At 28.6% G+C, this 27,085-nt stretch overlaps 1 protein-coding gene across 1 annotated transcript; it reads right to left on the reverse strand.

Moving 5' to 3' along the window:
• Positions 1-10,493: 10,493 nt before the first annotated feature.
• Positions 10,494-20,213, reverse strand: LOC131172064 (putative inactive cadmium/zinc-transporting ATPase HMA3). Its single transcript, XM_058133005.1, has 9 exons — positions 19,950-20,213; positions 17,414-17,671; positions 16,150-16,247; positions 14,059-14,314; positions 13,843-13,980; positions 12,556-12,883; positions 12,272-12,474; positions 11,941-12,146; positions 10,494-11,707 (listed from the first exon to the last, which is right to left on the reverse strand). Exons 1-9 carry the CDS (start codon positions 20,167-20,169, stop codon positions 10,511-10,513), a joined length of 2,904 nt encoding a protein of 967 aa, XP_057988988.1. The 5' UTR covers positions 20,170-20,213; the 3' UTR covers positions 10,494-10,510.
• Between the last annotated feature and the right edge of the window lie 6,872 nt (positions 20,214-27,085).

The following is a 27,085-nucleotide window of genomic DNA, read 5'->3' on the forward strand; positions in this document are numbered from 1 at the left end:
GGCAACACGGGAAGCAGGAAAAAACTTCTCCAGAAATATCTGCTTCTTTCCATTCCATGAGTTGACAAATCCAGAAGGAAGGTAAAATAACCAATCCTTAGCTGTGCCTTCCAGTGAGAAGGGAAAAGCTCGAAGCTTGATTTGATCCTCTAAAACTACTTGAGGTTTCATGCTTGAACACACAACATGAAATTCCTTTAGATGCTTATGTGGATCCTCACCTGCAAGACCATGAAACTTAGGCAATAAATGGATTAGTCTAGATTTCAATTCAAAAGCAACATTTAAAGCAGGGTATTGGATACATAAAGGCTATTGGTTTAGATTAGGCGCAGCCAACTCTTTCAAAGTCCTAGCAGCAGCCATGGTTTCACTTTCAGAATTTGACTCTGACTCCGAATCCGAACTTGAATCTGAATCCGAACTTAACTCCTTTGGAGATTGGACTCCTTCAAATGTACTCGGAATCTGCCTGGCTTGCTTAGCCAATTTTCTCAACCGTTTAGCTATTTTTTCTACTTATGGATCAAAGATCAACTCACCAGATTGAGAAGTTCTTGTCATAAACAAAAAGAAATCAAAGTAAAAACAGAAAAATGCCTCAAAACCCTAGAAAACAATCAAATTTAGCCTCAAGAGGGTGGGGCCAAAAAATCCTATGGATTAATTGGTCTTGATTAGAGCGTCATTTCCTTCAAAATAGGTATGGGCCACCCTTCAAATTCTACCAAAATTCTTAATAAACAGTGACACTGTAAAATTTTTTTTTTTCCAAAAACCTGAAATAGCAACACTCCACAAAACAAAGTTAATAACAAAATACCCTAACACTAAAAACACGAATTCCAATAAACTTCAGTCCCCGGCAACCGCGCCAAAATTCTTGATGGGTGTCAAATTCACCAGAAATTAAATTAACTGAAATTACCAGCAAGCGGTAAATCCAGGTCGAACCCTAGAGACTAAATTATTAAATTTCGTGCACTTGTATGTAATGGAAAACGAAAGAAACAAAGATTGGAAGGGTTTTGTAACACAAAATCAGAAGAAATTAGAAATTCAAGAACTAAATATGAAAATCTCAATTTAAATAAACTTCAGTCAAAGGTAATTCGCATTCCAATGCATTGATTTGATCATAGACAAAAGAAATACAATTATCTCTTATTGAATACTTAATGTAAATTTACAAAACAGCGAGATAAACCCCTGAGTTCCCTATACTCATCAATTCAAGCCCAGCACTCTTATTGACTCTAATTATTAACTGAGTTAGTATTAAGCAATCCTCATCAAATTAATAACTGCTTTAAGAAAAGAAAATAGTTAAGCTGAAGAATAATTTATGAAGCATAAATCATTTAATCCACCCTATTGTTTCTTTAGGTTATTATCGAAAACTGGGATCATAATCAATAAAACCTAATTGCTACTCATGTTCAATCTTACACAACAATTACGGATTATGAAGATGAACTAGCAATTGATCAAATAAAACAATTAACTAATAGGCCTTTTTAGCAAATCATTCAACAGATCAAAAACAATTAAATCAGAAAACAATAGATATTCAAAAAGACATAAATTAAATTAAGAACCTGGTCCTACAAATCAAGCAAAAGAACATGAATCCCTTAAACTGAATTAAAAACTTAGCCACTCATGTTTATGGCTTACAGAAAAATAAAGAAGAAATCTAAAAGGAAGAATGGAGAACAAAGGTCTGAATAGGGATGCCCTTAGTTGCTGCCCAAAGACGTATTTATAATAAAAAACCTAATCCCAAAAATGGGAACCAAACTAGGAAAAGTTTTGAAATTCAAAAGACAGGCTTTCAGCCTACATTCACAACTCTGGAATCAAGGCCGATTTTTAGCTACTTTCCTTCCAAATCTGCCTCTGCCCTCTTTAGGAAAGTTGTAGCCCTATTTCTTATCTTTCCAACGGGTACTAATTCGCCCAAATCCGAGGTCTACAGCCCAAGTTATAGCCCAAAAATCAGGACTGGTTTAGACAGACAGTCCAGCCCATAGTGACGACTTGATTGCTGTTTTGACAATTAAAATGGTCTCATCTCGCATCCAGCCCCTCATAGAAGTTGTAGAGGTGGCTCTTAAGGTTCAATTGGGCTTGGGCTTGCTTCATTTGGACGTCTAAAACTCTAGATACAAAATAAATACAGAAACTGGTCATGACACATCAAATCTGGGCTTTTGTAATAGATCCATAGCTCATTTTGTCAACCTTGGAGACTGATTTGGGCTTTGGTCCCTCTTTATCTTTTGAAATGCTCTCCCTTAGCTTTTCAATGGATTAAACAACACTCAATTTGGAGACCCACAACTTTAGAAACACCTGACAAATATAGCAAAGGTCAAATACTGAAAATTTCTCCATTAACACAATTATTCTACAACAATCTAAAAATATGCCTAAATGATAAATATATTTTAACCAACTGAATTAAACATGAAAAAAAAATACTAAATGTGATGGAAGTAAAATTAATAAATTATGCACTTATCACTACCCATATACCCAATTACATCCATGAGAATCCTCACTACATAACTGCTCATATTAAATATATTAGTTACTTCTCTCAATCTCCTCTAGACATAACCTAATATATTTACTATTTTAACTAATACTACACCAACACCACAAAGGTGCCTTCAATTACAATGGACAATAGCCTCTTCCTCTTCGACTATGTCCTTCTCCACCTTAGATTGAATCCTTTTTCCTTCCATGGGATTACAATGGGCAAAAGCTGCTCATCAATCGGCAAAGTCAAATTCTTAGCAATTGACAAAACCCTTCTTTACAATGGGCAACAGCCTCACTCCATGAGCTGAAAGCCACTCTTCATGGGCAAAGTCAAATAACCTTTCCACCATTCTCCTATTTATATTGTTAATTCTCTCAATCCTAGTCTGATTAGCAGTCCCACTGAATTTAGAAATAACACTAAAATAAGAATTCTATGATATATAAATTCCTTCATCCTGTTAAGAAATATTTCTTACACTCAAATTAGGAAAATGTCTCTCTCCAAATCTCATTAGGATTTTGAGTTGCAAATCTAATGAAGTTCTTCTAAGGGTTTCTCTTTTTTTCTTCTTGTGCAAAAACCTAGAATATGATGATTTTATACTGTCAAAATATAAGCCTTAATAGGTTAAAATGTAGTACAGTATGTCTAGAGAAGAATCTACACTAAAATGCTGAGCTAAATTGATTTTTTATTTACACAACCTTATGTAATTGCATGCTTCAATTATACTACAAGAATTGGTGCTTGTGCTTTTGTTAGGCTCACTATTGCATAAGTTTTAACACAAAATATTTACCCTTATGTAACTTTTCTTCACAGCTCTATGGATTTCAAGTCAACAAATATGCCTCTTGAAATGCCTCCAGAAACCTTTTATACTTAAAATTTACTTAAAAGGAAAGAAAAACTCAAATCAAATGCAAGATTATAAAATATAGAAAATTAAATAAAAACATAACTAGAAAAATATGAAACAACTATTTACAAGGCAAAATGTGTGCAAAACATGTCTTAAATCTCTATAAAATATGAATGCAATACGATAGGGATGGCCACAGATAGAGTGCCCATGGAAATTATTCTACTCGATTAATATTCTCATTACTTGAATCTGTCTCAAACCTGATTAAAATTTATACTCAATTCCTCGAATCCATCCCAAATATAATTATTATTACTCGAAAAATACCCAAGTCCATTTAATTTTATATATTTTAGTTAATAATCTACATAAAAAATACTTTTATTAACATTTTATATTTTAAAATTTTAATAATTCGATAAAATATTTAAATTTTATTTATTCAAAATATAATATATAAAATTTATAAATATTATTATAAAAAATATATTTTATGTTTAATTAATTATGTATATAAATTGATTTGAATAACGGATACCCAATATATAAAATCTGAATTCGATCCAAACTCGTAAAAGGTTTTCTTTCTCAAACTCAAATTCGTCCCAAACTTAATTATATACTATCCAAATATGTCTCATTAGGGTTTGATCGGAATAGGTACCTACAAATGCCGGACCTATTGCCATCTCAAAATAAAGGTGCTGGAGGTGAGTTATTGGTGATAAAATTATAGCATTTTTTTTTTTTACTTTTATTTTCTCTTCCAATCATGATGAATAGATTTGCGATTTTAATTACATCCTTCGACTCTATTTTCTCCTATTTAAAGTAAAATCACATATTTTCAATTTCAAAAAGCACAGTCCCAAACTTTTTCGTATTTATGTATGGAAAAAAATTTCAATGCTTCAAAAATATTTAGAGTATGTTTAATATTATTATTTGAGTTGTCAAAAATATTATTTAAAAAATATATATTAAAATTTTCAAATTTTAATTTAAAAAATATAGGAATTTTAAAATAATAAATAACTTTTTAATGATATTTAAACATAAGGTTGTGCAAGTTTGGTTCAAAATTTTCCAAAATTTTGAAACTGTGACGAAATATTTAGTTCTAAAAAATTTAGAATTATCATAATTTTAGTTCAATTTGATATGAACCAAAACAAGTTAATGAACTCGGTTTTTTTGTAACAAAAAATTTAAAATTTTATTCGATGCATTTCGATATACATCAATTCATCGTATCACAAATTTAGAATCAAATTTTTCTAACAACTAGGTCCATGACTACTACGAGATAGCTCGTTACATCTTATGAACTAACAGATGAGAAGCGAGAGCTTTTTTTCTCTGAGAAGTGAGTACTTTTACTATAGGGATAATTTCTTAGGTTGAAATTTTCTATTAATTTTAAAGTTCATTTGTTAATTAACATGAACTTTTTTTAACAATTATATATAAAAAATTAAATCATGAATACATTCAATAAGTATAGACAAGTAAGATGAACATAGAAAAAATACTCATCAATCATAAATTTATAAAGAAAAAAAAAATCATAATCTAATGTAATATTAGATGAACTTCCATTCAACTACTAGCCCAATAGTTATGGTGGCCAACATCAGTAGCAATGGTGGAATTATGGGGGCTGGCAGAGGCCATTGCCCCTTAACCCAAATATGGCCCCATATTTTCCTTTAATGGTATTACTTCAAATTTTCATGTTGCCCTACTAGCCTAGCCCAACCCAAATAATTTTTTTTTTATAGCAATTCAAAAATCCTTGAAGTTATTAAAACACTAAAGCTTTTTTTTTATGCTAAAAATTAAAGCCTTATCCAACCCATTATACCTTATAACTTAAAAGCTAATTTTGTTGGCAAGAGAAGCAAAAGAATTTGATTTAATAAAGAATAAGAACAGAGAACCCATCCAGCTCTATGTTCACAGTGCAAAGGCTTTTCATCATTCTCAAGCCTCCTTGTCCCCACTTTGATAGATTGAAGAATCAAATTTCAAATAGGCCTTTTATTTGCACATCCATTCTCTTTTACTAATTTATTATTCTCTATCTAACCCTCTTGATTTTATATTTTATTCCATAGCTGATAATTCCATTTATAGGGTTTACTGAGCTTTGAAATTTAGTATAAATTAATGGAAAAATTAATGAAATTTTTTATTGATTTTTAAATTTATTTGTGTTTTTTTTTTTTATAATTGTATCTGTATGAAATTGTAAACTTACATAATTTTAATGAAATTCTTCGTGAGCTAACTTAAATTTCTAGTTCCGCCACTAATCAATAGTTGTGCAATACTAATTAAATTGCTTAAAGAACTGGCAACCTACTTCCATATTAATCTTTGGATAACTAGAAATAAATAGTTACAATTCTCAAATAATCTCTAACACTAAATCATAATCAATGGGTGTGTTATAACAAGCATACAAATCTAAGGCACACACAAAAATCGCACTCAAGGCTCTCTCCTTTAGATCAACCTTCTCCGCCTCTTTCATACCTTCTGGAAAGTTATCCTTGATTGCCTTCCATAGATCTTGTATGATCAAGGAAGGTTTAATTTTAATCTTTCACAGACTGAAACTCGATCCAACATCAAACTTCTCTATCTCATACTTCGTTGAAGACGATGCCATCTGTAAACCCTAGGTTTTGTGCACAAAACTCTAATACCAGTTTATTATAACAAGCATGCAAATTTAAGGTACACACACAAATCGCACAATCATATAGTATTAAAAATAGAAGAAGAATAACACATGATTTAATGTGGTTCAATCGTAAGGTCTACGTCTACAGGCAAGACAAGAGAAAAAGTTTCACTATAATGAAAAGAGCAAGATACAATCAATCAAAACTCTCAAACCCTAACCCAATGTGTTTTCCCGAATATCTCACAATTCTACCATAAAGGGTAGAATTTTACAATATTTATAATGGTCCATACCGCAAGGGCGTTGCCCCTGCACCCCTAAGGAGATCAATGGTGGGCTTCGGGCCCGGGCCTATCAGCCCATGCCCTCCTTTACACTACACATCTCACTTTTTATCCCAATCGGGTCGCAGCACGAAAACTTTCAGGTCGGGTCACCATTCAGGTCTATGAAAAATTTATTCAAAATTCAAGCCACAAAAATATAACAGGGTGGCATGTAAGGATTTTGGAAAAGGTGGTTGCGATTGTCACAAGTGTTTATGGTAATGTTTATAGGGCTGGAGGGGCACTTGGGGGCCATAGTTGGTGGTGGTGGATTGAGCAGTGGATTTTGGTGGCACGAGTAGAGTTTTGTCAAAATTTCAGTGGAAAGTACACAAGCAATCAATTGAATTAGCCATTAAAACCTATAATGTGACTTTAAATTAGATCAAGTACTAATTTATGTCAATATATATGCATATGCACTAGGTTGACAAAATATAAGGGCTAATTTTAACACTATGAAAAATCTCAAAAATGTTTTGCCTAATGGGAATTGAAACATATCAAAAAGACGGTATAACTTAGTCAACACTTCAATCCAAAGCATCATAAAGCATTTGCATTTGATTCTATAGCTAGTATCAAGTCATTATGATAGCTTTATGAGACTAAAAGCATGGCAGTAACAGCCATTCATAAAGTGGCTTTCACGCCTCAAAATCTAACTATTGTTGTCCATAGACCTTGCACACTTGGCTGCTGGGTAACATGCGTCATCTTTAGGTTTACCATTTTTATTCCCAATGAATTCATTAGCCTGGTCACTTGTAGAAGTATTTCACCTAGAGTCAGATTCTTCACACAAACCACCCTCTCATTTTTGTTCTCTATAAACATGCGAAGAAAAAGAATGCAGAGTCTTTCCTTATGCATGCGACACACACCATATGCACAACTACAGGAAGACCATGTATCTAGAGGCTCGTGTACTTCTTTCAAATGAGCAATTAAGCCATTTAGGAATTATTTTGTTGATATGAATAAAAAATTTTTAATCTTGAACCAAAAAAAAAATAATATATAAAATGTTAACAAGCACAAAATAATATTTTTTTATTATTTTAACGTTTAATCTTTTTAATTAATGAATATTATAATAAAATTTGATGAATAGAATAAATAATTTAATAAAAGCAAAATACAATTTTTTAAAATATACGAACCTAATGGTTAGTTTTGCTAGAACACAAGACTAAATAGTATTTTTCTTTAAATGATATGATAAATCTATTGATTACTTATCTAGTAGAGTTTTATTGATGAGACTGGAAATACGTAATCTTCTAGAAACTTTGAATATGATGTTCTGGGAATCATTTATTAATTCTTGTTATTTATTTTAATTAATTTATTTAATAGTACTTATGATTTCTGCAGGTATTGATAAGTCAATTTTTTATCACAGATATTATGACTTGGAATCTTAGCTTAGTTGAAAAGGAAGAATGGTAACTCCATTAAACGCAAAGACAATAGAAATGGTCAAAACATGGGCAATGTATATGAGCATTTGCATGCCTCATTGGGATTGCAAAATTCTATAAATGTTAGATTAGCTTGAAAAATGTTATAAATGAGAATGTGACTTTTGCTTGCCATAATATAAATTGCTATAATTGATTGTTTTGAAGAAATTAAGCGTTGAGAAAAAAAAAAATTGTGGTTTCAGAGATTTTGTTATAGGTTATTTGAGTTTTTAAGAAGAACCTCTGGCTAATTTCTATTAAATAGAATTATTTATAATTATGGGAAATCTTGATTGATTAAATGAACTAATTTGTAGAAGTTATATATTACAGATCTAATTGCAGTTCTGGATTAGAAATGTTAACGGTAGATGTTGTGAATAGTGATACCTTAGGGAATTGGTTGTGATAGTTCTATTGGTTGGAAGCTGCAGAGGACAAATGTATATACAATTTTATCTTCCGTTCCTACAATAACCTATTCATTTGGATAATTAAGATCCACTATTCATGCATAATTTAAAAAATAAAACGTGGTGGAATTTCATCGTAACCTTCTTTTCTTTTTAGGCCAAATACTCAGGCACATGAACCATTGCGTTTTTGTCTGATAGACACTTAAACTATATTTTTTACTTATCACACACCTAAACTTGAAAAAAAAGTAAACACTTAAACCCAATTTTGCACAATCAGCACTGCAAGTTATCTCATGTGGCACATGCAATGTTTAGTTGGTTTGTGTATAAAAACGGCTAAGCTAAACAGAGAGAAGAAAACAATTGAAGTATAATGCCACACAAAGAACATAAGGAAAAAGAGAGAGATGATGAAGCTATGAGGAGTTGTAGTTCTCTTCTAGATGCTAAATCACCTTAACGGCAAGTAGAATTAATCAAGAGAAGTAATTTTTAATGGGTTTAAGAGGCAATTATAACTCACCAATGAAACAAATATATGACAGTTGATAGGCAAAAGGATCTAAAGACAAAAGGAATTTAATAGGAAAATCACCTAAAAACTACATGCCCATAACCAGTACTAAGACCTCTAAAAAAAAGAAAATTCACCTTTTAAATAATTCCACTCCCTTTAAAACAGATAGCAAAAAACATCAAAAAGATGACATGATCCATAACAAATATACCATAATTAACATATACCCAAAAAAAATCTTTACCAAAAGAGAAATTGAGAATAATAAGAAGTATACCCTATTTAAGACCTAGTTTTTGCAAACAAACTTTCAAAGGAAAAGAAAATTAAGCAAAAGAAAAAAGTGGGAGGAGGAGGAGAAGAAGCAGCCAGAGAAGACTCTATCTTTAGCCTCCCTCTCATTTCCTATAGAATATGTGTGTGTGTTTGTCCCCAATTTGAGAGAATGTATATTTGGGAATTTTTACTCTCAAAGTTTTTTTTTTTTTTACCCTAAAATGTATATTTGGGAATTTTTACTCCCAAAGTTTTTTTTTTTGTTTTACCCTAAACCGTCTCCCATTACTAAACTTGCCAACTCAGTTTTTTGTTGTCCATTTGGTGGAGACTTGTTAGGTCAAATGCATGTGTCTTACACTTTCGGAGCCATGTGCAAAATTGGGTTTAAGTGTTAACTTTTTTTCAAGTTTAGGTGATTAATAAGTAAAAAATTTAGTTTAGGTGTCTTTTAGGAAAAAACAAAATAATTAAGTTGTTTAAGGATGTATTTGGTCATTCCTTTCAAGTTAAACCTATGAAGATAATTAACTTGAATGAAGCATCTATTAGAACCTGATTGACTTTGCACTTTGAGAAAATATAGAAGGAAATTCAAGTGAGGAATTACAATACAAGAGTCTTTTTAGTGACTAAGAGGCACCTAATTATTTTTCACAATTCTTGTTTATGAAAAAAAGTTTGCATGTAGGCTTTGCTTAATGGAGATATTTAAATATTCATCTGTTTAAGCTTAAACTATTAGAAATATAAACTATTTTTGGAGCTCTTATCTATAAGGTTAAGATTTTAGGTTAAATAATTTCTTAACATGATATTAAAACATGTCAAATAAAAAATGCAGAGTTTGAATTCTGATCACCTTTATTTAGTAATTAAAAAAAATTAAAATATTTAAAGTAAAACTCTGCAGCCCTCATCTACATATTTAAGCTTTTAAGTTGATTGATTTCTTGAAATAAACTTTCAAAACCTTGTTTGTCATTTTTTTCTATCAATATTTATTTGAAACTTTATTATATTAGTTTTAGTTGTTTGATAATGAATGTGGTGGTGATATTTTAAATTAATATTAGAAATGATAAAATTACTCATAAATTCTTATTAAAAATTTTATTATAAATATATATATATATATATATATATATATATATATATATATATATATATATATATATAATCATTACATTATATTTTTCTATTACTTAAAAACACATTACATTACAACTTTGATTTCAATACATAATTCTGTACATTTCGCTAAGTCTTATCAAACATAGCCTAGATTCTTCATTGCATAACATTCATACAATTCTATATAATGATACACACCCAAACATATATATATATATATATATATATATATATATATATATATATATATATATATATATTCTATGTAGTGACGATTTCTAGCATTCCTCCACCAACCCCAGTTGCAAATTGTCCATGGTTACCACAATACCCCTTCATGTAACTCTCGCAACAACGCCCATTTTCCTTATTCTCCAAGCTCATACAAGCATGAATGTCATTGCTAGAGCAACGAAGGTTCTTGTGGCTGCAACAATTCATGATGACGGGATTGAGATTTTGAGGCCCATGATTGAAGCTCGATTCAACAGTGTTTTCTAAATAATCTTGACAGTGGTTGGAGTAGCAATGACCATTGTTGATTCCTTCTTCTATCTCAGTAGAATGGTTTGAATGGTTAGAGGTACATTGTTGAGTTACTTGATCACAAAGCCAATGGTGAGAGTGCTTTCCCTTCTGCGATCCATCGCCTCCTATATACTTGCCTTGCATTTTTGCTGAACTTTTGCATCTCTGTCTCACACTCGTGCTCAAATTGTGAGAGCTTGAACAAGCATGTTTGTGTGGATTGTTCTCCTCTAAGTCGACTACGCTGCAACTTCCATTACCACAATCCTTCATTTCATTCTGCAGCCCTTCAGCTGAGTCTAAGCACTTATTATTCCCACATGATAATTTCTTATTTGCATCATTCGACTCACACATTGAAGCACAGATTTGCAAGTCTTGAGGTTTACACATTTTTGCAACCTTTTGGTTAGAGCAGCAAGGCTCGTAATAATGACATGAATCTCTATTATCACATTTCTCAATATTTTCTGCAGCTGATATTTTGCGGCATTTTTCTCCACGCTTGTGGGTTTCCCGTAAAAGCAACATGCTGTTAAAGATCACTAGCAGACAGGTGCCGACATCGGCAAGGACAGCAGCCCAAACAAGAGGGTGACCAGCAAAAGCCAAGGCAAGGATCGCAGACTTGATAGATATTGAGAGAATGACATTCTCAATTACTTTCCTATGAGACTTTCTTGCAAGCTGGATCGCTTTGGGTACTTTTCTGATGTCATTGGACATAAGAATGACATGTCCTGTCTCAGTTGCAAGTGCTGAACCTGAAATTCCCATTGAGATACCAATATCAGCTGTAGCCAATGCAGGGGCATCATTTAGTCCATCTCCAATCATTGCTGTTGGTCCTTCCTTCTTAAATGTTTCCAAAATCCTAGCCTTGTCTTCAGGTAGGAGTTCTGCATGGACTGCTTCAATTGCATGTTCTAGCTGCAGGTAGCATCATTCAAATCTTATGCAAGTCAATAAATTAACATTAACACATACCCTTTTTAGTTTCATATACTTAAAAAATATGTTTTTGTAGATTTAAATGAAGAGCAAAAACCTTGAATTTGCAGCAATTTTTTACGGTGATCAAGTGTAGATTATATGAGGCTAGTTTTACAGTGTTAGAGTGATCAATTAACAGTGGCAAGCAAGCTGATGAAAATTAGGTGCACCTGTTCTTGAGCGTGCATTGCTGCTGCTTGACTATCTCCTGTTAGCATAGCAGTTTTAATTCCATATGACTTTAGCTCTGCGATCGCCTCTGCAACACCAGTCCTACAGGCATCAGAGAGGCTGAAAATTCCTGCGGGAGTTGCTCCAAAGTACACATATCCAATGGTTTTCCCTCTCTTCATATCCCCATCTTCTGGCATTGGAACTATAAATTCAAAATAGCATCCATTTATTAGAACACCATGAATGAACAATTTTTAACTAATTTACTTGCACTGAATTGAACAACATTCATATTCAAAATATAAATGGCCGCTATGAGACTTGTACCCGTTCCACATCCCGCTCTGAGGGCAATCTTTCTATTTCCAATGTAAATTTCTTTCCCATCAATCTTTCCTTGGATGCCTTCGCCAGGAAAATTCTGAAAATCCATCACATTCTCAGGGTTTGGCTCTATCGAAAGACTCCTTCCATAGTCGACAAGGGCAGCTGCCATAGGATGACTTGACTTGCTCTCAATGCTTGATACCCTACACAATTTTCAAATGCATAAATTACTTCCCAGTTTCAAGGGGAAGAAAAGTATAAAAAAAACCAGCAGTAGTCCTTACCAATAAAGCAATGTATCAATGCTCACATCTTCACAGAGAGATTGAAAATCCGCGACAAGGAATTCACCTCTTGTGATAGTTCCAGTCTTGTCAAAAGCCATTATCTTGATCTTGGCAAGTGTTTCGAGATAGTCTCCGCCTTTGATCACAACACCAGATGTTGCAGCCTTCGTAAGTGCACAGAAAGTTGCAACAGGTGTGGAGAGGATAAGACCACATGGGCATGCACTTACTAAGACCACCAATGCCAAGTGAAACCAGTGATTACGGTTATGAACTCTTAATGCCAGGGGAACAACTGCAAAGCTAATTGATATGATTATGACCACTGCCAAATATATCAGAAAACAACCGAAAATGAGAACTCTGATTTCTGAAAGAAACAAGAGGAAACACAAGTCTATTTTAAAAGTGTATTTTACAGTTTGATTTGAATAATAGACCACAAGAAATTAATTATTTTTTTTTCCTTTTTTTAATCTTTTAGCCACAGCTTGAGTGATTTGTCTTATCCTGACTAGTGATATGGTCTTAGGCTCCAATCAACATTGAGTTTCAAGCTAAAAAAAATATATAAAAAAAAAGAAATTTTTATTTTGATGTAACTGGTTTTATTATATTGTTGATTATGGTGAGACCCAATATAAATGAGTACAAAAGAATCGTTATACAAATATCGATTTTGTTGAATAATTTTTTCAAAAGAATGCTTTTAAAAAGGTATCATTAAATGTTGTTGAAAAAAAATTTCTTATTTAGTATTTTTATACTTAAAATATATCAAATTTATTTTTTAAATTATTTTAAATATTTTTTGCTTAATATATTTAAAAATATATATATATATATATTTCTTAACAATAGTCGTAACGATATTGCCAAAAACAATTTGCAAAAGAGATATTTTTGCTTTTATAGGAAATATTACTTAAACCAGAGTGTAGAAATCATATTTTTTTAATATGACTTATAATGTTTTGTTTTGTAATAAGATCGTACCATAATTTTTAATGTTGTGTCAATTATTGAATGAATGAATGTATGCACCCATACAAAAAAGTTTCTAGTGTTGTGGATAGTCATGCCTCACTTTATAGCAGGGGCAAGAAGCTGTTGAATTGGGCTATGTAATTTAAAAACTATTAAAAAATTAGTTTAAACTTAATGTTTGATATATCTTAATAATAAAAACTACAAAACAGCCAGCCAAATGGCTTTTCCAAGGTTGGACAACTATTTGAATGCTGTCTTACCAAAAAAACAAATGTAAAAGAATAAATGACTAACCTGGAGTATAATATTGAGCAATTTTGTCAATGAATCTTTGAGTTTTAGACTTGCTGTTTTGAGCTTCTTCCACAAGCTTTGTCATTTTAGCTACCGCACAATCTTCAGCTAGAGCAATAGTTTTAACACTGATGTAACCTGAAAATTACTAAATACCATCAACCTGAAGAACTTTAATCCATTAAAAAGAAGTGGAGAGAGAGATTATGGTATTACCATTAAGGTTGATAGTGCCAGCCCATACAGTAGAATCCTGTTGTTTGGGAACTGGGAATGATTCTCCGGTTAAGGTCTTCTCATCTACTTCGCAATTGCCATCTACAACTATTCCATCGATGGGTATAATCTCTCCAGCCTTAACTGCGAGAATAGTGCTTAATTTTACGTCATCAACATTCACTTCTTCACCAGTTTCAGCTATGACTGCTTTCTGTGGAGCTAATCTCATCAATGATGACATCGTCGCATTAGCCTGAGACACATTGTACTTTAGATCAATTAAAGATATCTAATTTTGTAAATGAAAAAAGTGCAATTTTCAACTCTGTTTATCTTATTTTGATTTTATTTTTGTCTATCTTGAACATCTCTCTTTATCTACTTTCAAATGTCATTTTTATCTTTATAATTGAAAATAGAAGATATGTAGGTCATCATAAATCTTGATAAGAAAACATTGCATCCATTTTATATCATTGCATGTCTAGAGAGACTTTGACCACACATATGTCAAAGTCAAAACTTAAGATACATCTGTAAATGTGTTAGAGTCGGGGGAGCTCAATTATTAGGCTTATTCTCTCTCGAAAAGAAGTTTTTCTCTTGACTCAAGTATTACGGTGTCACTAAAAGTCCAATTACTCCACTAAACCCACCTAAGCATGCACCTCTAAGAGCCAGCCACACCGGAGTCATCACGTGCACAACTCTTTTCTATGAGTGTCTTGCTACTCCATTGGGCTTACTAGTAGTCTATTGCTCTTCCATCTATGTATCGCAACACCACACATGGGAATCATCGACCACCATCGCCTTACTCATCCCTACCAATTCATCGGCTCTAACTCTAATTGTTAGAGATATGGAAAGCCAATGCATTTGGGGAGAAACTTTTTTATAGATTTTATGAAAAAACACACTCATAGGTTTGATATCACATTCAATTCAAAACCTCAAAACAATGGATATAAGAATTTTCCTTACTTATATGTCTCTCACTTATAATCTTCCTATGGAACATAGACATACTACTAACTTAATTATGATAAATAGAACTCAACCTACTAAATTTTGATAATAAGTATGGTAGCTTAGGGAAGCGGAGATGTAAAAGGTGCCGAAAGCATACCCTACCCCCCTAACTGTTAATGAAAAGTCAATGTACCTCTTGAAATTGAGTTTGAGCCAACTTACCTCTTTAATTTAATTAATTGCACCAATTTAATACAATTTTGTCCAGTTAGCACACTGATGTACATGATGCATCAAATCACGCGTTATTGAACAGAAGCTTGCAGACTTGGAATAGAAAAAAGCAAAAAGCATATCCCGACTCCCTGAACCTTTCATGAAAAGTTAATTTGCCCTTTGAAATTGTGTTTAAACCAATTTGGTCCTTTTAATTTAAAAAATTCCACCAATTTAATATAATTTACTTAATTAATTGCTGTCAAAATGATTTTTGTTATCAGATTAGTTGCTATCAAATAGCTCAATTATCCATTGTTGATGTGCTAAGAGCTTCATGAGCTATTTGATATCAATAAATCTAATAACAAAAATCTTTTTTATGGTACTTCATTGGGTAAATTGTGTTAAATTGATGCAACTTTTTAAATTCAATAAGCAAATTGATTCAAACTCAAATTTAGAAGATAAATTGACTTTTCGTCAAAAGTTTAGGTTGAGATATGTTTTTGGCTATTTATAATTAGATAATATAGAGAAAACATCATATGGCTTTTTAGCATATAAGTGGCGCGTGAATTCACGCATTCTCTCCCCTAACTACACATGTTAAATTGATTTAAAAAATAAAATTTGAATGATCAGTCAATTTTATTTTTTTGAATTAAAAAGACAAATAAATTTAAACTTAATTTGTAAAAAGTTCAAATACGATATATGCTGTTAGCCATGCAAAATAGTTATAAAGTCCCTATCATATATATTACCAAACAAGCATTGATCCAGGGGGCCTAGTAGTGAAATGATTATTTTATTAATTTCTCTAACTAGGAAAAAAAAATCAGTCAGCTGCGACATGCATTTATTTTTTTACACTCTTCTATAGATTGCTAAAAATACCTTGTGGCTTGCCCTTGACTCAAGCCATTGTGCAATGGTAAACAGGAAGACAACGGTTGCTGCTTCAATATAATCATTGAGAGCGATTGTCCCCGCCACTGTAAGAAGTAAAATGTAAGATAAATTAATAAATAAATCTCATCATATATTTTATATTTTATATCTTGAGTTCATAATAAATTAAATTTTAATGAAAAAAATTCTTAATATTTATTTATTTCTCATATAAAATATTCTCTAATTTGAAAAGAAATGAGGTTACCCATTTTAAATACTAATTGAATTGCATATTATTGATACAAGGTTTAATGACATTTACACACATTTTTTAATTTGTAATATTCCTATTTTTATTAATTTAATTCTCAATTAAAAAATATATTTTTTTTTATGAATTAGAAAAACTTAATTCAACTTAAGTAATTTTATGTATAAATGTTCTGATTGCTAAAATTGAAATTGATATCAAAATATAATAATTAAATTGATAAAATTAAAATTTTTTTGCTAAATTAAAAAAAAAAATTTTTCAAAGATAAATACCCAGAGTTAGAGAAGGAAGATTTTTTTTTTATTTGCCCTCAATACACTGAATCTAATACAATGGATTTTTTTTTTTTTAAATGAAAGTAATTATTATAGCACCATTAAATATTAGGGAAAAAATTAATTATTTTGGCAAAAAAAGCATACTAAATGACAATATCGTCAATTAACTAACAAAATAAAAATATTATAATATATCATAAAATTAAAATGTGGTATAACTACTTTTAATTAATAATTAAATTTTCAATAATATATATATATATATATATATATATATATATATATATATAAACTCTCTCTAGAAGTGATTTAAAAAATTAAATTTAATCTTTGGAAAAAAAAACATTTAAATCATACAATTAATATGAAGATGACAACATTAATGAAATGCCATAGAAGCACAAGTTATGAAGGAAATTTTCAATTTGTGATATGCTTTCCAAGGGCGCCGCTACACGGGGGCTAGAGGGCCATGGCCAACCAAGACTCATGCAGCCCACCCACCTTTTGTAATTTTTTTATAAATTTTTTTTTAAATTATATTTAAAATATTAATATTTATATAATATATAAATATTTATTTATTAATAATTATAAATTCACTTAATAAGTATAAATTATAATTAAATATTATTTTTTTATCTCATATAAATTTAATTAATAAATATTTTTTAATATATAACGATATATATTATTTAATTGGCATGTTAGTTACCTGCAATGAGAGCCAGAATGTCTGTACCAAGCCTAAAATTCCTGATGGAAGCAATGGCTTTCAAGAAGATTGGTGGGATTCCAATGGCCACAGCTCCCAGGGCCACCCAGTGAAGAGGATAATACACAAACTTCAACAAAGACACCAAAAGCAATACACCACTAGCCATAGCAAATGGGCTTGGCCATTTCTTCTGGTAACTTGCGTTTCCATTCACTCTAACATTTGCTTCTAACCTTGCTTGGTTCAGGGCCTTAACTGCCATTAATTTATTATTTGGATTTTATTCAATAATATTCATTTTATAAAACACAGAAAAAAAAAAAAAGATTAAGTCCATATTTTTAATTCATTAGGATTACTGAAAATAAAGTGTTATGTTCTTTTAATTGTCACAGGATAATGAAGATGGATAATAGTTCACATATAATTATATAAATTCAGTAATATTAGAATCATCTTTAAAATTATATGAGTGTATATTTTATTTATAAAATATAAATATCATGTAATAGTGGAAAATTTTACAAGTAATTAACTCAATTTATAAATCAACTAATTATGGACATGATCAAGGTGTAACTTTTACTTAATCAAGCACACAATTAATATAAACTACAATAAGTAATATCAGATTTAGCTCAATATTATTGAAGTCGTCTCTAAGATTATAAAATCTTGAGTTTAAATTCCAATCGAAGTCAATATGCCAAAAAATGACAAATATCATTATTATGAAGGAAATTTTTTCTTTTAAGTTCAGCATACAATAAAATGTTAACATAATAAAGAAAAAAAAAAAAGGTATTATTTACCCTAGCTCCCTCTAAATAAAAATATTATTATAAAAAAGTACTTTTGTAGGAAATCAATTCATAAATATTACAACTACTAAAGGCAATACCCACCTTTATCTAATTTTTCTTTTTGTGGCCTTTATCATTAGCAAGTAGTTTAGTATGAGAAACAACACTATCAAGATGATTAAAACTTAATTAAGGCCATATTTTAATTTATTAGAATTACTTAAAAAATGATGATTAAAACTTGAATTTTGCAATTATTAAGACAAGTGTTTAAGGTATCAACCTCAATTGGTAGCTAGAAATTTTAGTTCCAATTTATGTGCAATAGGGTCTATCTGAATATGAGTAAACGGGGCTTTGAGGAGTCAAAGATGAATATTAAAAGCCAATTATGGAGGAAACTGGTTGGTAGAGGTGCAGGAAGAAGAGAGTTTTCGGGTTTGAGTCTCTCTATTTATCTTCTATAAATTATTCACCTTTGTGCGAGAAAAGAAGAATGTTATCTCTCGTTACTTATTGTGCCTCCATTAAATAAAAAAATAAATATTTAAAAAATTAATGAAATTTTGATAAAAATATAGGATTAAAATAAAAATATGAAAAATATTAGTAAATAATATATATATAAATAAAAATTTAATTTTAAATATTTTGAGTGGCCACAGTTAGATCCAATCGTTGGTTGGTTTGGAATCTAAATAGATTTGAACCGGTTCAAAGTAACATCAAAATTGATTGAAATGGAATTAATTAAAATTAATATTAAATTGGATTAGAACTGACCAATTTAGTTAGAGTTTTTCCTTTCTTGAATAATTTTTTGAAAAAAAAATATAGAAGTTCAATTAATGGATTTGTTCAAAGCAAAATCAAACCAAATTTAGACCAAATCAACATTGAAATGAGACCAAAACCAAAACAAAATAAAAATTGAAGTCAACGTTTAAAAACAAACCGGAACTAGCCCATGACCACCCTAGTCACGGCCCCTCAACTATTTAACGTAATTCTACTGGAGCTTAAATGTGATGTATATAATTTTTATTTTATTAAGCTATATTTATTTTAAAAAATAATTTATATATGAAAATTATATTTTATGAAAATTATTTTTAAAATAAAATATTTTAACTACATTATTTGGTTATAATGATAAACTAATTGACTCAATTCAAGTCAACTAAATCTTTATTTCAAAAATTTATGGTTGGCTATATGAATTTTTTTTCTCCACTCTAAATAATTTTGGGTTAAATTTTAGAAAATGTGTAATGCTTCTAGGTCAAGGTACATGTTTATGATATATATGTATGAATATTTTTATATTTTAATAAGTATTGTCGAATTTATAAAATGACTTTCCCTTTTAAAATAAAAAATGATTTAATTTTTCTTTTGATAAAAAAGAAAATATTTTCCCTTATCTAGTTTTCTTAAGTACCCCAAATATTAGAAAATATGAAAATTATTTTTCAAAAAACAAATGGAGCCTTAATGTGTAAGAAACTATAGGCGTTAAAACCTTCCGCTAATCACATACTATACTATTTTAATTCATGCAACTGTTATATGTATAACAAATAGATTTTTTATAGTTAATTATAATGAGATTCGCTATGATCCATTATTATAATCTATTCATTACACTTACAACAATTCTATTCTAAAATTTCTCCTCAATCCCACATAAAATTACCATAATTAAAAGTGATAAAAAAGAAGGAAATTACCAATTTGAAGCTGAGAAATAAGGAGATCATCATGGACAACCACCACTGTTTTTGTTGGGACAAAGACTGAGAACTCCTTAACACCATCAAGAGAATTGAGGATATTCTCAATCAAAGTAACTTCTGAAGAGCAGCAAAGCCCTAACACATCGAAGTAGCTTTTCTGAAACTTTTTCTTGCTGCTGCTGTTAGCTGTCTCGCTTTTGTCCTGGACAGCCATTTTCTTTTCTTCTTAATCTCTGCACCTAAAGCAAAGACATTGAGATCACTAAATACGTCAATCAACACCTCTTTTGTTTGAGAAAGAGAGAGAGAGAGATAGAGATAGAGAGAGGACCACATGAAAAGCATGCCGAGAAGATGGAAAGAAAACAAGAAAATCTAAGAAAGAGGAAGAAAAAGAGGGAAAGCTTGCAAGAACAAGCATACATAGTAGTAGAAACCCAAAAGAGGGTTAGACAAGAAATCTACCTTTTAACAGAAAGAAGAGCTTAATTTCCAACTTTAACTTTCTCTTCTTCTAAACTAGAATGTGTGGAGGGGAAGGTGAATATTAGGTATCTATTATATACAAGTAGAGCGTTTACATTGAGGGCTAGAATGACGAATTCATCAAGAAAGAATCTCTTTTAAAAAAAAATTATTACTTAGGCAGAAGTCGTTGATTTTGTTTGTGGGAATAACGGTTGATCCTTCTATCATGGAGAATCAAATAAAAGCGTAGGACTCTGATCACATGTGAACCCATTTAAGTGCTTGTTTTATATTCTAGGGTATGTGCTCAAGCTAATAGAGATATGAGTAAATTATAAATGACCTTAAAAATTTTATTAAGTTGGTTTCTTTATTGGATTTAGAATTCAAAAATTTTACAGTATTTACCATCACCACTTCTATAATTAATTAAATTATAATAATATCAAATTTTTTTATGAGAAATTCTTATTTAGACTTATGATACAAATATACAAAATTTATATATTTAATAAGTATTCATAATGTGCCTGATTAAGGATGGAAAATGCTTTCTTCTTCACAATATTTTAATTACAATTTACAAGAACCAATCTTTTATGTCACAACCACAGCAAGCTGAGTTTTGCGATGGTCATTTTCGGCTAATTGTTTGCATTCCCCTGCGCACGTACTTCACCGTTAAGAACTCCTTTCATTGACCTTTTAACCTCTTTATTTATTTATTTATTTTTTACAGAAAGCACACGTAGGGCAGAGAGCTTTGCAATTTCGCTGATTTATCTTCTTCATTTAAAATAATTATGCGATTAACTAATAAAAAATAAATGTATCTAATATAATTTAAATCTCCTGTCATAATGAATTTAATAATTACTAAATTAAATATTAATAATCGTTCAATTAAATTATGTATAGTAAATATATAAATTTATATACAAAAATTGTGCTCATAAAAATTAATAAAAAGATTGAAAACATTAGAAGAGAAACTATGAACCGATTAAGATATTATTTATTGACTTGTTTTAATTACAAAGGAAAATTATTATTTATTTTTTATATTTTAATAAAATTAAATACTTATTTTTTCTATTTTAAAAATATATTATTTAATTTTTTTATTTTTTATTTATAAGTTATTTAGCCCCTGTTAGTCAATAAAAAGAGAATAGTTATAAACAGAATTGAAATATTGAAGGATTTAAAATTACAAAAGTTAAATGGTTAAATTAATCAAATTATAGAGATTAAATAATTAAGTTGAGAAAAAATTTACTTTAAAATAATAAAAAAATTAAATAATTTACAAGCTAATAGTTACATAAAAAATATAGTTCAATGAAAGATATTTTTCAGAATAAAAGTTTTTAAATCATTTAAAAAAAATAATTTATCTTTTTATTAAAAAAAATCTTTTTTTAAATTTTAAAATTTTTATTAAAATATAAAAATATTTATACATATATGATATATATATCATTAGATTAATATTATGATTAAATAATAAAAAATATTTTTTTTAAAAAAATATTTAGAAAAAATATTTTTTAAAAAAATAATTTTTAGAAAAAATATTTTTATAATTAAATTATTTTTTATAAAATAAATAAAATTTAAATAATTTATTTTTTAAAATCAATAAATTAAATAATTAATTTTATTAAAATACAGTTATTAAATAATAATTTTTCTGCGAGTCCTTGTGCCGCACAACAACAACAGGAACGTAATTAATTTCAATGTCCAATGATTTTATAATGCTCTCAGCCATTTCTGCCAATTGTTTGCGATGGCATTCCCTATGCACATGTCAATGCTTAGGAATCCGCTTCGTTGACTTATCTTCTTCATTTAAAAGAATCATATCATTAACGAATAAAAATTGTAAACATTAGAAGTGATTGACTGGTGGAGTCATTTGGCATGCTCTTAGCAATGACTATCCAAAATCTCAAATTTGTTGGCCAGTTATATGAATTTTTTTTATTATTATATTAAATTTATATTAATAATCAAAATTTAAAAATTTTTTAATACATATTATACTTTTAACAGTTAAAAAATCTAAATGTTGTTATAATTTAAAATTGATGTATTCATGTTTTACATAGAGTGATTGAATGTGATGGATAAAATTCTTTCGCTATTCGGCACTATTCAGCTTTATTTAACGCAAAATTCATATCAATATTTAAAATTTATAATTTTTTTTGTATGTATATATAAGAGTAAATTATAAATGACCTTAAAAATTTTATTAAGTTGGTTTCTTCATTGGATTTAGAATTCAAAAATTTTACAGTATTTACCATCACCACTTCTATAATTAATTAAATTAAAAATAATTTTTTTTAATCTTAATATTATGTAACAATTCATACTAATTTTGCTCAATAAGGCACAAAATAATAATAATAATAATAATAATTATATTAAGATGTTTATAATAAGAAAACTCAAAGATGAAATAATAATTTATTATGAAATGATATTAATATTTTCATTTTTATTAATCATATGATGAAAGAAAAATTTTAAATTATTTTAATTTAATTTTTAAAATATAAAATTTAAAGTATTAAATGTAATATAAATCAGAGATGAATTGTTTGCATTCCCTTGCATACGTACTTGACCATTATGAACTCATTTCGTTGGATTTTTTTTTGCCCCTTTCAGAGAGCACACCTAGAACAGAGAGCTTTGCAATTTCGTTGACTTATTTTCTTCATTTAAAATAATCGTGCGATTAACTAATCTGTATAATATATAAACGGAGGAAGAGAGAAACAATAGGAATTTTCAAAATATGTTTTATTATTTTTATTATTTATACTTATATTAATTTTATTATTTAATTATTTTTAAAATTTATGCAAATTTAAAATTTTTAATATTATTTATATTTAAATTTTATTTAGTTAAGCTTTTTTATAATTTAAAATATTTATTTATAATTATAAAAACTTAAAATTTTATATAATATATAAAAGCGGAAAATTGGGACTTCCAAAGCGCATTTTACTATTTTTATTATTTATAAAATTTTCAACAATATATTTACATCGATAAGTAAATATTTTATTACTAATAACATATATTAGCAATAAAATATTTATCCCTAATCTATTATTTTCATAGCTAATTTGATTAAAATATAAAAATTAAATAAATAATAATTTTTCCTGATTGCAACCTGGTAATCTTTGCGCCACACAACAACAACAAGGTACGTAATTAATTTCAATGTCCAATGAGTTTACAATGCTCTCAACCATTTTCTGCAAATCGTCTGCAATTGCATTCCCCATGCACATGTCAATGCTTAGGGAATCCGCTTCGTTGACTTATCTTCTTCGATTAACTGGTGGAGTCATTTGTGCATTGTTGGATGTATGAATATAAATAAGGGTTAATTGACCCTTTATTTTTTTTTAAATTATATATATATTTGTGTAAATTAATTCTCTTATATTTAAGTCTTGAAGTCTCTTTTTGTAAAAAGAATACTTTAATAATAAGAAATTAATGAACTCTTTTCTCCTTTTCAGGCTAAGTGGTATCAGAGCCTCGTAACGTTCCGGGGGTCTCGAGTTCGAGTCTTGCTCCTGCGTAAAAAACAGCTCTGTGCTAAGAGTGGGCCTGGAAAACCCAGAGTCTGCGCAAGTGGAGTCGTGGTGGACTTAGGCCCTGGCCGTGCGCAGCCCATAGAGACTGAGAGCTTATGAGGAATTTGGTGTGCTACCTGGACAGGATATCCTTTTCGGGTCTCTTATTGAATATAACTATGAGAATATATTTTATTATATTTTTTAATATATTAAAAAAAATTAAATCCATCACTACATTTGAACTTTGAAGTTTTTCAGATTACATGTCATTTTAAAATTTTGAATATTATTTTTAATTAGTTTCAATTGAAATTTAATTATTTAGACATTATAATATTAAAAATTAAAAATAATTTTAGTATCATTAAATTAAAATTTATTATTAAAATTAAGAATTGATATAGATGTTATTAATTAGGTTATTTTATAAAAAAAATTAATTAACATATTGTAGATCATTTTAGAATAAATATTAATTTTATACATTTAATTTTTAGGTTAAAATTTAAGTTGAATAATTCAAATAAATTAATTTTCAAGCCATATAAATAATTCAATATACTCTCAATTTTATAAATTATTTTAATTCAGATTATTTAAAATTTTATATAAATCAACATCGGGTGTAAATTTATCAACTCTAGCTATCAAAGAATGAATTAGCTCAAGTAATTCAAGTGCACACTATACTCTTAACAATAACAACCAGCCAAAATCTCAGGTCGATTCCTTTTTCATAATTCAACTTTATTAGATATTAATTTCGTAGTAATATTCAAAACTTATATTTTCTTTAATGTATATTATACTCTTAATATTTAAAAAATATAAATGAGACATGTCATGATTTAAAATCGATGCATTTACACATCTATATTTTACATATAGATTTTGTTTATTTTATAAAAAATAATTTATATGTGAAAAATATTTTTCATAAACTATAAAAGTATTTTTGGTTATTTGTTTATAATATTAAATTAATAATATTTATTTATTTGTATATGTATAAATGTGTTCACATTTTGTGATTTATTTAATTCAAATATTTAAATATCGATATAATTAGTTAAACTTTTAAATTTTGTAAAGATTTTATCTAAATTTTCAAAATTTTTAGAAAATTATTGTAATTTTCTTTTTTTTTAATATATTTTTCTACTTTATTTTTGTCTCATCCAACCTTACCATTGCTATCAACTATTTTCAAATTTCATTTTAATATTCATAGTGCGTCCAAATTTTTAACCTTTTAATCAAATTGGATGGTTTTAATCACGGAATCTCTCACTTCACTGCTTCTAAATCTTATTTCTATTTCATGCCGATGATTATAAAAAATTATAGAGAGTTAATGAATGTGATAAAGTTGAATTTTTAATGTTGGCCATAAAACAGGTCAAAAAATGAACTTAACAAGTCGATTAACAAAAAATTATAAAATTTTAAAATTTTTTAGAAATTTAGCTAATTTTATCAAAATTTAAATATTTAAATTAAATTGCCAAAACATTAAAAAAATGGATTTTTTGTATTTACGCCCAATACAAAAAGTATTTCAACTTTATTATTATAACTGAAGCTGAACTTTATTTTAAATATATTAAATTTGAGTTTAAGTCCAATTCTGACACATCTCAAATTCACCTATATTATAAATAAGTTACATTTAAACTCAATTGTTATTAATATTACATTATTATATTAAAATTTAAATTAAATATAAATAACTTAAGGTTAGTAAGGCGCATATGTAACCCCATATAATGATTGTGCCATTTGTATTAATCAAGTTGTGAGTAGGTAGAGAAGCCAACGCCAACGCAAGTCCCAAATCCCTTTCTTTCCTTCTTTTCTAACTATTAACAACCTATTTTTTGTGATCAATAACAATAATATATTATAGTTTTCAATTAACTTTATCATATTTATTAAAATGCTTATAAATTTTTAAAGTTCTAATTTGACCGGAAATCATAATATTGTAAGCTATAATGTATAGTTAAACTCAATTACATATGACCATAGTATTTAACCTTAAGTATATTGTATAATATCTTGTAGATAGTGGACTATCATCATTGTGCTAGAGCAGAACAAGATGCTTTAAAATTCTTGGCAGGGATTAGGTATAATATGTACGAATCATTTTGTAGACATCTCAGCTATTGCAGTCATCGTATGTTACTGTTTCAACCCAATCGTCCGATATAGCAATGACGGATTACAATGCTTAGCACAGGCAGAAAAAACCTTGAGGCATGAGTGGCGTATCTGAAATTAATTGTATTTATCTTTAAATTTTGAATTTGGTGATAATAACGACTTTGCATTTTTCATACTTGAGCCTGTTTAATAATATTAACTGTTTTAATAGTTAATTGTTTTAATAGCTGTTAATTGTTTTATTAGTTATTAACTATTAGATATTAATTATTAGTAGTTAGTTGGTCATATAACTATTAAAATAGAATTATTCAGTAAAAATAGTTATTAAATTAGCTGTTAAATATAAAAATAGTTAATCTTAATTAAAATACTCCTTCAACCTTCAAAAGTTAGGAGGGATAGCTTTTCATGAACCACTCTCACAACCTCTAAAAGCTAATATAAACACCATGTCATCGAATAGCATAAATAATAGAAGTAATATTTTGACACTGATTAAAACATTAAATACTATTTTAAAAGCTGTTACTGAACAGAGTCTTCATAAGTGGAATTGGCATTAATCAAAATTTCTAATGTTAGCAAAGATATCAAAAGAATTATTAACAACCCCAATTTCAATACTTGCAGTTGAAAATATATATATATATATATATATCAAGCTAATCCATATTTAATGTATATTAATGGAGATAATTTTGTAATTTCATATTTAAAAAAATTAAACTTTTATATTATTGTCCTTCTATAAATTTTCTTAAAATAATATGCACAATTTAAATTTGGTATTCAAATTATCTTTCATGCATTTATATTAGCTTTAAAAGCACTCCAAGTTTCAATACAAAATACAAATTTCAATATAAATTTCCACTTTTT

Source organism: Hevea brasiliensis, chromosome 13 (genome assembly GCF_030052815.1).
Source record: "Hevea brasiliensis isolate MT/VB/25A 57/8 chromosome 13, ASM3005281v1, whole genome shotgun sequence".
In the NCBI taxonomy this organism is placed as follows: domain Eukaryota; kingdom Viridiplantae; phylum Streptophyta; class Magnoliopsida; order Malpighiales; family Euphorbiaceae; genus Hevea; species Hevea brasiliensis.